Consider the following 12,286-nt stretch of genomic DNA (forward strand, 5'->3'; position numbering starts at 1 on the left):
GTCTCCATGGAGATCAGTCACCTCAAGCCTGTCACTCGGCCAGCATATAAGAACGTTTCAGAGCGTTTCGCCCCTCCTTCACGCCATGCAGCAGCCATTACCTCGTAATGGGTGGAAAATTTGAAGCATTGATGATGACAATCACAGCAATTTGTCCATAAGCTCTGACCTGCAAGGGCTGTAGCTGCAGTTTAGACAAGGTTTGGAGATAGGCTGTGGAATGAAAAAGCCTTGGTTGTGTGTATGCGTGTGTGTGTGTATGTGTGTATGTGTGTATGCGCACAGAGGCCCCAGGGGCAGGGCAGTCTGAACAACCTTTTCTGGTCGCAAATGGAAATCATTCAAATATGATTTTCTTTCAAATACATGCGTTTCTGCATGTACCCATAAACAAATCTCATTCTAACACACACACACACACACACACACACACACACACACAGCAGAGTTGTTTCCGTTCATACTACAGGAGAGATGTACAGTATAGCGGATCCTTGCAACAAAGAGCTGAGGAGAGCTTATGTCTGTTCTCTCCTTACACACATCTCAGCTTTTTTTGTTTTCCTCACAAAAGCCACAGGAGTGAATGCTGGACCTTACTTCTGATACCGCTCACTCTGATTGCAGCCTGAAAGTCTCCACCAAATCAATTAATCCTTTGATATTTCTTGAGTAAAGGAAAATAAAACCGAGCTCAGAAATGAACAATTGAGTTGTCATTTTTGCAATTTCAGCTAACATATGTTGTTCCGTCTGTACAAACATGAAATGGAGGCGAAAAACTGAGATATGGACTCAGTCCACACCATAAATATTTGTGTTTCATTAACTAACATGAACATTCCACTGCTGCGAATAATAAAAGGGACATTGAGGAATTAATGCTCAAATCATATTCAAATTGAATGATTTGAAAACAACCAAATCACAGAGATTGTCTAATTGTCTACCAAATACAGAATACATACAATTACTGTGTCATGTGAGAAGATCCAGAAACCAATAATAAAATTTTAAAAAGCTCAGGTTTTGAATCAGTTATGCCAGCTGCATATTTACTGCACTATATTTACAGTAACTGCATTATAAACCTCAGTTCCTGATTGTGGCTTCTGCCTGTATGTATCTACAGTGCATTATCAGAAGGGCATAAGAGATGTACTGTATCAAAATAAGATTAAATAAAAGCCCCTAATATCAAGTGTGGAGATGCAGCAATTAGGAAACATATCTGATTATGTTCATGATAAAAAATTATCCACATGGAGTTTTATTTTCAAAGCATCAATTACTTAATCAACAAGAAAAAACATGTTATAATGGAACAGTGAACATGCCTGGGTAGAATGTAATACGATAGGAAAGCTGTTCGGGGCAGCAGCAGAGTTGCTACTTTTGCACCACATAGTGCTGTGAGCAAAACTCAAAGGATTTTCAGATGGTCCAACACTGTTAAGGCAATTTTAAAGAACAAACACATGCACACGCACACACAGAAACACATGCACAAAAACACACACACAAAAACAAGCCGACTAATTTCATTTGCAACATATAGGCTTCTTGCTTATACAACCCCGATTCCAAAAAATTTGGGACAAAGTACAAATTGTAAATAAAAACCGAATGCAATGATGTGGAAATTTCAAAATTCCATATTTTATTCAGAATAGAACATAGATGACATATCAAATGTTTAAACTGAGAAAATGTATCATTTAAAGACAAAAATTAGGTGATTTTAAATTTCATGACAACAACACATCTCAAAAAAGTTGGGACAAGGCCATGTTTACCACTGTGAGACATCCCCTTTTCTCTTTACAACAGTCTGTAAACGTCTGGGGACTGAGGAAACAAGTTGCTCAAGTTTAGGGATAGGAATGTTAACCCATTCTTGTCTAATGTAGGATTCTAGTTGCTCAACTGTCTTAGGTCTTTTTTGTCGTATCTTCCGTTTTATGATGCGCCAAATGTTTACTATGGGTGAAAGATCTGGACTGCAGGCTGGCCAGTTCAGTACCCGGACCCTTCTTCTACGCAGCCATGATGCTGTAATTGATGCAGTATGTGGTTTGGCATTGTCATGTTGGAAAATGCAAGGTCTTCCCTGAAAGAGACGTCGTCTGGATGGGAGCATATGTTGCTCTAGAACCCGGATATACTTTTCAGCATTGATGGTGTCTTTCCAGATGTGTAAGCTGCCCATGGCACACGTACTAATGCAACCCTATACCATCAGAGATGCAGGCTTCTGAACTGAGCACTGATAACAACTTGGGTCGTCCTTCTCCTCTTTAGTCCGAATGACATGGCGTCCCTGATTTCCATAAAGAACTTCAAATTTTGATTCGTCTGACCACAGAACAGTTTTCCACTTTGCCACAGTCCATTTTAAATGAGCCTTGTCCCAGAGAAGACGTCTGCGCTTCTGGATCATGTTTAGATACGGCTTCTTCTTTGAACTATAGAGTTTTAGCTGGCAACAGCGGATGGCACGGTGAATTGTGTTCACAGATAATGTTCTCTGGAAATATTCCTGAGCCCATTTTGTGATTTCCAATACAGAAGCATGCCTGTATGTGATGCAGTGCCGTCTAAGGGCCCGAAGATCACAGGCACCCGGTATGGTTTCCCGGCCTTGACCCTTACACACAGAGATTCTTCCAGATTCTCTGAATCTTTTGATGATATTATGCACTGTAGATGATGATATGTTCAAACTCTTTGCAATTTTACACTGTCGAACTCCTTTCTGGTATTGCTCCACTATTTGTCAGCGCAGAATTAGGGGGATTGGTGATCCTCTTCCCATCTTTACTTCTGAGAGCTGCTGCCACTCCAAGGTGGGGTTTACATTAGACCGTATCAGCGGATCATCAGATTAACGTTTTTAAAACGATTAGTGTGCACACAGCAACACCAATGCACGATTCGCCTGCACACAGCAACACCAATACACGGATACGCTCGGCTCCGCAGGCATCCTGCGCTCCAAATCACTCCGCCCTGAACAGCGAGTGCCCTCTGGAGGGTGCGCACTCCGGCCCTGCGCAGCTCACAGAGCACGCGAGTGAAGTGCACGAGCCACGATTCAGGACTGAGCCGCTGTGTGTGTGATCTCAGTGCATATCACTTACCACTTGCAAGTGGAAGGATGGCAAGCCTAAAGACAATCATAACTACACAATGGGCAGTATTTGCATCAGTATTTGCAGTATTTTCATACTTTTATACTCTTTAATGAAAGGTGATACAAGGCGGAAGTCCGCGCCGTTTTTCAGCAGTCGCGTCACATGACCAACGCCAGCGAATCAGGAAGGTGGATGTCACAGTGACGTTGTCCAATGACGACACCAGCTAGAGCTCAGCACAGTGTATCCGCGTATTCTCAATGTTTACACAGCACCGGACCAGACACGATCTAGATTGAATACGTGGACCCTGGCGGATTCCCGTTTCCCGGCGTTTCCAGGCGGTTTAATGTAAACGGACAGTGCAACCACGAAGAAAATGAGACAGATACGGTCTAATGTAAACTTGGCCCAAGATGCTCGTTTTATACCCAGTCATGTTAATGACCTATTGCCAATTGACCTAATGAGTTGCAATTTGGTCCTCCAGCTGTTCCTTTTTTGTACCTTTAACTTTTCCAGCCTCTTATTGCCCCTGTCCCAACTTTTTTGACATGTGTTGCTGTCATGAAATTTCAAATGAGCCAATATTTGGCATGAAATTTCAAAATGTCTCACTTTCGACATTTGATATGTTGTCTATGTTCTATTGTGAATCCAATATCAGTTTTTGAGATTTGTAAATTATTGCATTCTATTTTTATTTACAATTTGTACTTTGTCCCAACTTTTTTGGAATTGGGGTTGTACAACAATAATCTGAAGAGAGCTGTCAGACAAAATGTGAGAAAAAAGGTTAAATATCATTTATTGCCATATTCATGTGAACTTTAATGTGAATTTGGTACCCTTAAATGTGTAACCGGTTATTTCCATGTACACCTGCAACACCACTAAATAAATCACGTATCGCAGACAGAATTTTGAATGATGGACGCGACAAGAGAGAAGTCAAGAGGAATCCCTAAAACCCTGACAGTTTTACTTAGAAAAGTAAAATTATGGTACAATGTAATTTGCACAAACAGCAACACAACAATGTAGCACAGGCAAATTAAAAATGAGGCCTTGGTTACATGAATTACATATATTAAACACTTGATGCTACAATTAAATAATACTGACTGGCATTGAGTGGTATATCAGATATATTCCATTCAGCTAGCATAATAGTGAATGAGTTGAAAACAAATTCAGTATCATGCTAGCTGAATGGAATATATCTGGTATCCCACTCAACGCCAGCCAATATTATTATTAATTTTATTATTACACATACATATTCCTTTTGGCTGTTCAATGCAGCTTTCTCTTTCAAAATTCTCTCAAAATCTTCCGTGTTTAACAAAGCAAACCTGGCGGTCATGTTTGTTGACAAATTGTCACAGTCATTCGCTGGTGTGGAAGATTTATGTCTCCGACATGTGACGGCATGTTGTCTTGACAACCATGCAATATCGTAAACCATATTCAACACTCGTTCTCCATTGGGTAGAGTGACATAATGCACATAGGATAAGCGATATGGTAACAATATTGCATGCTATTAAATCAAATGAATGAAACCCACTAGAAAGAAATAGAATACATTTTTATTCCATCAAAAAAGTGTCCTGTATGTATAATAATATATTATATTTCATTCAAGGAGTAATACTGTCGTAACAATAAAATGTGCACCAATTTCAAAGCTTAATGAGGCTAGTTAAATTTAGCCTGTTTAATTTTGCCTTGATAAGATTAATGATGAGGTTGTTTCTTTCATCCATCCATTATCACTAGCGCTTATCTGTTGTGGGTTTCAGGTGAGCTGGAGCCAATCCGGGTCAGAGGTGGGGTACATCCTGGGCAAATCAGCCGTTTATTGCAGGGCTGACACAGAGATGAACAACAATTCAACTCACATTCATATCTATGGGCAAGTTAGAGAAGCCAGTTGCCTTATTCCTCATGTATTTGGACTGTGGGCGGAAACCGAAGCACCTGGAGGAAACCCACGCAGGCATGAGGAGAGCATGCAAACTCCACAGAGAAAGGCTCCAGTTGACCGCAAGGCCCACCACTGCACCACCGTTCCACCCGAGGTTGCTTTTAGTTTAAAACAAATTCCTTTTTTACATATTTAAACTTATTGTTATTGTAACCATTAAGTTGCTCTGCACATTGTTGTTATACATTATATTATTGAAAAAACAATGTCAAATGATATTACAACTGTTCTTATGTATAAGCCACATTTAAGCAAATTAATCAATTATTTTTCAACTCATATGAATAATCCTCTATTAATTTTTTTTTTTCAGTCCTAATCAAGTTGCTCTGGCATTTGGGGCATCTTTACTGCAGTAAGTGAAATGCTCCAGCTGCAGCTGATAGAGAAGTTTTAGCACTGCAACATTAGGGACTTTAAATACAAGAACAATGATATGATCAAAAGCCACAACCATTAAATTATGTAAAATCATAGCAAGTTCCAGGTTGGCTATTTCAGCAGCCCCCTCCTGGGGGTTTACAAGCAGCACTCAAATGTTAGTGCGACAGTTAAATGGATAATGCATAACTCTAAACGGTTCGGTACTTTAGTTGGTCTTTGAATGCTGTGGGCACTAGGGAAGTTCGAAAGGTTGAACAGAGTTACATGCAAATGAAAGATAAAAATTGAGGCAGAAATTTGAGCGAAGATGGCTACAGAAAAGCGCGCCTATGCTGTTTTTTATTGCACGTGCCTCACAGCACATGGGGCGCAAAAATAGATGGAATGAAAGCTGAAATATCAGCAGCAAAGATGCTGCCAAGATGATCATTTGAACTTACCAATGATCCAAGCTGTAATTTCTATGAGACTGAATTCAGAGAGATAACAGGAACAATAGGACTAATAACAACATTCAATAAGCTGTATAAATCATCAGACTAAAAAAAGCCAATTCCTATTTCTGCTGCTATGAACCTGGAAAAAACAATTCCAGAAAATAAGAACACTGTGATACATCAATAAATAAACAAATGCACAGGAGTTAAATATGGTAATGTTGTCATCATTTCAGTCCTTTCTCTATGAGTTCTTCAAGCTAGCTGACTACAGCCTGAACAAAAAATAAAAATAAAAAAGCAGCTGTAGAAGCACAACCAGAATGTCATGGATGTAGTAGCTCATCTGGCTTGCCATCAAAACAACCATAACTACCAAAACATCAAACAGAACTGAAATGTGACAATGTGAGAGAGGACGAACCTCCACGATAAATTGTTTACAACAGGGAAATCAAGAAAGGACTAAATTTTGTTCCCCAAGGGAAGATCTACCCAAAACATCAGTCAGAACTGAATTCAAGTGATAAATGAAAGAGGAGATACAATTCTAGTCAAAAGAAAATTTGTTGACCCAATTACTAATTTGTTCACAAAAAAAATTGACAATACAATGACCAAGTTTTGTGCAGAAGGTCTCGTTCTTTCAAAAAAACAATCAGAACCAAAATCCATTGAGAATTGAGGGAGGAGACATGATTTAACTGAAAATAAACAAAGTTGTAAATAAGTTGTTTGCAGCAAGAAAATCAACAAGCAAATGATCAAGTTTTGTTCCCCGAGGGAAGATCTACCCAGAACATTGATCAGAACTGAAATCAGGTGAGAACTGCAAAAGGAGATACAATTCTAATGAGGAGTCCCAAAATTCATGAAGTTGACCTAATTAGCAGTTCATTAGCAAAAATTTGACAATACAGTGACCAAGTGTTGTGCAGAATGATTAGTTCTTTCAAAGGAAACAATCAGGACTGAAATCCATTGAGAATTAAGGAAGGAGATATGATTTAACAGAAAATAAAAGTTGTAAACAAATTGTTTACAACAGGAAACTCAACAACCAACCAAGTTTTGTTCCTCATGGGAAGATCTACCCAAAACATCGATCAGAACTGGAATCGGATAAGAAATGAGAAAGGAGATAAAATTCTAGTGAGAGGCCTGGAAAATTAGTTAATTTGGCCTAATTACTAACTCGTTAGCAAAACATTTGAAAAAACAACAGCTAAATTTTGTGCAGAGTGATGAGTTCTTTCAAGTACAACAATTGAAATGGAAATCTGTGGATAAATGACAGAGGAGATACGATTTAACTGAATTATGGACGATAGACAGACAACAGATGCCACGCCATGGCAATAACTCATCGGCCTTATGGCCAGATGAGCTAAAAATGTGTCAAGTAATTTTTACCATGTTTGCTTCCTGACTTCTTAGAAGTTGTTTATATCTACAGGGTTTGAGGAAAGATATTTATAATTGTTATACTGGTTATATTTTACAACTTACTAACTGTTTTCCGTGTATAAGTAGTAGATATTTAAATGAAATTGATACAACAATAATTGTTTTCCAGTTGTCAGAATAGTACCTAAAATCCCCAATGTTGACAGAACACCTACAGCGCTCCTATTAATCCAAATGGATAGTGAAAGCTGCAAGAATTCCACCTGTGTATTTGTGACATCCTGGCTCATCTGTGTCTGCAGTACCATATGATTCCTTAGATTTTGTGTTGTGAAAGAGTTCCTTACATTGTGAGGGAAGTCTGCCTTAAGCTCAGACACACTCTGGCACCAGTAGGCTGCGGCTTTCTCACTGATGAGCTCGATGTTGAGGAAGGAGCCCTGGCCTGGGCCGAATATTGGACCTGATGTGGTTCCGCGCACAATTCGTGGAGACACATTGATCACCAGATCCTGAAGAGTAGAAAGAGCAGAATACAGAGATGTTTCTGAAACAATGGATTTAAACTCCGTGATCTTATGCCTTAAAATATGCAATCTTACACCTCATTATTGCACTTGCATTATAATCATGAATATAGGGACAACTGTCACTTAAGAGGGATTTACATACACTATATAAAGTCATATTTAGTCATACAAATAGGCATATCAGATGCTCACTGGGCGTGCTGTGAAAACTGTGCATGCAGACACTCATCTGAGTTTCCAAATCTGTCATTGCTTAACTCTTGAATATTTTCTATCGTGAATACGATCATTAACAAGAGTGCTGTGAGAGCACAATACCCCCCTCTGGCAACTATGCCATAACTCTGGTAAAATGTGACTGAATTGAACAAAATTGCAATATGCGTATTAATGACATATAACAAAGAATCCTGTCAAGTTTGGCGAAATTCCTCCAAAAATTGCGAGAGGAGTTGCTTTCAGAAGGTGAGTACCCTTCCTGGGACAGACAGACATTGCCATGACATAAATCCCCCTTTGGGCCTTTCGGCCAACGGGGGATAATAAAAATTGTGAGGGAAGTTGATTTCAGAAAGCAAGCACACCTTGATGAAATTGCCAAAGTACAAGTTTGTTAATAATCAAGGGCATAACTCTGGTAAAATTTCCCCATATTAAACGAAATTTCAGTATGTGTATAACTGTCATATAGCAAAGCATTTTGCCAAGTTTGGTGAAATTCCTCCACAGATTGTGAGAGGAGTTGATTTCAGAAAAACGTACACCTTCATGAAATTGCCAAAGTACAAGTTATTTAATCAAGGGTCAAAACTCTGGTAAAAATTTTCACAAACAAAATTAAATTGCAATATGCATATTACTGTCATATACCAAGACCTTTTGACAAGCTTTGAGAATTTCGTCCAAAAATTGTGAGAGGAGTTGATGTCAGAAGGCAAGCACACCTTCATGAAATTGTGAAAGTACAAGCTTGTTAATCAAGGGCCACAACTCTGGTAAAATATGACTGAATTGAACAAAATAACAATATGCGTACTACCGACATATAACAATGCCTTTTGCCAAGTTTTGTTAAATTTCTCCAAAAATTGTGAGAGGAGTTGATTTCAGAAGATGAGTACCCTTCCCGGGATGGACGGACGGACGGACGGAAATCGCCACGACATAATCCCCCTTCGGGCCTTTCGGCCAGTGGGGGATAAAAAGCTTATAATCTCTGCTTTCCAAAGAAATCTATCTCGTTAAGATCTGTTCAAGGGGCAACATGGTGGTGTAGTGGTTAGCACTGTTGCCTCACAGAAAGAAGGTTCTAGGTTCGAGCCCAGTGACTGAGGTGGGGTTTACATTAGACCGTATCAGCGGATCATCAGATTAACGTTTTTAAAAACGATTAGCGTGCACACAGCAACGCCAATACACGATTCGCGTGCACACAGCAACGCCAATACACGGATACGCTAATCACATGACTAATTCGGCACGTAAGTTGAAATGTGTCAGTGCGGCTCATCGCTTCCTCCTCAGCGGCTGCGCTCCAAATCACTCCGCCCTGAACAGTGAGTGCCCTCTGGAGGGGGCGCACTCCGGCCCTGCGCAGCTCACAGAGCGCGCGAGTGTAGTGCACGAGCAGTGATTCGGGACTGAGCCGCTGTGCGCAAGTCACTTACCACTTGCAAGTGGAAGGATGGCAAGCCTAAAGACCATCATAACCACACAATGGGCAGTATTTGCATCAGTATTTGCAGTATTTTCATACTTTTATACTCTTTAATGAAAGGTGATACAAGGCGGAAGTCCGCGCCGTTTTTCAGCAGTCGCGTCACATGACCAACGCCAGCGAATCAGGAAGGTGGATGTCACAGTGACGTTGTCCAATGACGACGCCAGCTAGAGCTCAGCACAGCGTATCCGCGTATCTCAATGTTTACACAGCACCGGAGCTGACACGATCTGGATTGAATACGTGGACCCTGGCGGATTCCCGTTTCCCGGCATTTCCAGGCGTTTTAATGTAAACGGACAGTGCATCCACGAAGAAAATGAGACAGATACAGTCTAATGTAAACTTGGCCTGACAGGGGCCTTTCTGTGTGGAGTTTGCATGCTTCCTCCAGGTGCTCCGGTTTCCCCCACAGTCCAAAGACATGTAGATTAGGCTAATTGGTGGCTATAAATTGACTGTAGGTGTGAGTGTGAATGGTTGTTTGTCTCTGTGTGTCAGCCCTGTGATGACCTGGCGACTTGTCCAGGGTGTACCCCGCCTCTCGCCCATAGTCAGCTGGGATAGGCTTCAGCTTGCCCGGACCCTGCACAGGATAAGCAGTTACAGATAATGGATGGATGGAATGGAAAGATCTGTTCAGTACTTTGGGAGTAACGGCAGGTTAAAGTTGGTACAACAGAGTTCACTATCTGCTCGCGTGACATTAGGAAACTGCTGGTGCTTTTTGAGTTACAGGAAAGTGGTCAGGCTCTCTTCTGATCAGTTTCTGACTGGATTACTCACGAATATTAATCAGATAACTTTTATAAGGATGTTCTTTAGCTGCTTCTGCTGAAGTATTCAACAAAATTTTCTGGCAGCTAGTTTTGATGTTATGATTCATGGGGGACTTTGAAGTGAGTTTTCATAGCTTTACCAACTTATTTTTTCAAATCAAACTGATTCATGTAAATAACTAACTATTTTAGAATATAACTGTAGTTGTCTTGATGAAAAATACTGAGATCTTAGTGGTTGGAACGATATTTTTAAAAACCAGAAGTCAGAAACGTGAGTGTCAATTTCAATTCAGTTAATTGGAAATGTTTACTGGATGTGGATCACACAGTTTTTTTTTTTTTTTGAGGTTAGCTTTGAAAGCTGTGAATATTAATCAAAATATTCATTTACATTCTTTCATATAAACACTAGTAGGCCCTACTTTTGAGAAATACAAAAGCCTACAGAGCACAAAGAGGGTATTAGAAATATTCTTTTATTATTTTTTAAATTTTGATAGAGAATGGTAGATGTGAACGATATTGAACGCTTATTTATGCATATTTTCTAATTGTATTTGTAATCTGTAATTGTAATTAACATTGATTTCTCCTTCTTTGTGATGTATAAGTGAGAGTTAAGATCAGCTTTATATTGCACAAATAAAGCTATTTGGTGAAACTTTGAAGAAGAGTGTACTGATTTAACATTTTACCTAATTAGCATAATTCATACAAATCAAACACTAATTTGCATAATTTGTTTTTACTGATTTTTAAACTTTGTATTCAGTATACAACCATCTATGTGCCTGCCAATTTCCATGTAAATATCTTAAAAAATTAAAATGTTATTAAGGAAAAACATTTGATCTCATTCGTTAATGAGGCCCATTTTGGACCATGCTATCCTCATACATAATATTACAGCAGCTTTCTCAAAATTAAGCCGTTTCTTCAATCATTGATTTGTAATATCTCAAGAACGGATAAACATATTTTAATTCTGTAAAAGGTATGATGTTCTGCATTCAATTCTGAATTCAATGAGAGTAGTTTCAAGCAATTTGGACTGAATTTGAATTTTCACCTGATATGCCGAATATAAGGCAGCAAAATCAAGAGGAGAAAAAGAAGACTTCCAGAATTAAGAATCAACACAGAAATAAAACTAGCAGGTCACATAAAAGAAGGAACAAATAGGCTTGTTCTTTGGATTTTTGTCTTGAATTGGCTTTACAAACAAAGCACAAGCTCAAGTCATAGCAAATAACCTGGACTGAGAGACAGCTACAGTCTCTTACCTTACAGGACTCACCACTGATGACATCTATTTACAGGTAAACACAACAATATGTCTACAGAAACCTCCAGAAAGACACAAAAACAGCAAGCCATAATGTTCAACTTTACTTTGACTTTTACGTGATGGAAATGCTTGTGTGCAGTCTTCTCCTGGTGATGGACCATAATCCATCCGCTCTGGGCATTAGAGCACAGTGAAAGCCGCTTCAACCTGCTAATGGCTTGAGCAGATCTCAAAAATGGCACCATCCACCCCTCCAACTGAAAGGTTACAGTGTAAAGCCAACAGGAATGCCAGTAGAGTTACAGCACCAGACAAAAGTTTGGACAGATCTACTCATTCTCACCATCATCATTATTCTCATTCTGATCATTTTCTACACTGCAGAAAAATACTGAAGACATCATGACATATATGGAACATAATATGGAATTATGTGGTTAACAAAAAAGTGTTTAAAAAAAACAAAATATGTTTCATATTTTAGATTCTTCACTGTGGCCAGTGTTTACCTTGATGATGCTTTGCACAATATTGCCATTATCTTAACCAGCTTCATGAGGTCGTCACCTGGAATGCTTTTCAGTTAACAGCTGTGCCTCGTCAAAAGTTAATTT

The 12,286-nt window shown here is 39.3% G+C and overlaps 1 protein-coding gene across 2 annotated transcripts in view; it reads right to left on the bottom strand.

Annotated features, from left to right (window-relative positions):
* The window catches only part of dpyda.1 (dihydropyrimidine dehydrogenase a, tandem duplicate 1), a 326,140-nt gene that overhangs the window by 104,000 nt on the left and 209,854 nt on the right, over positions 1–12,286 (bottom strand). For both annotated transcript variants that reach the window (XR_009654732.1, XM_060922033.1), the window contains exon 14: positions 7,700–7,864. Coding sequence is in view for 1 of the 2 variants with exons in the window: in XM_060922033.1 (XP_060778016.1) it covers positions 7,700–7,864 (165 nt within the window). In the remaining variant the exon portion in view is untranslated. The remainder of the gene's footprint in view (positions 1–7,699; positions 7,865–12,286) is intronic.

Source organism: Neoarius graeffei, chromosome 5 (assembly GCF_027579695.1).
Source record: "Neoarius graeffei isolate fNeoGra1 chromosome 5, fNeoGra1.pri, whole genome shotgun sequence".
Lineage (NCBI taxonomy): Eukaryota > Metazoa > Chordata > Actinopteri > Siluriformes > Ariidae > Neoarius > Neoarius graeffei.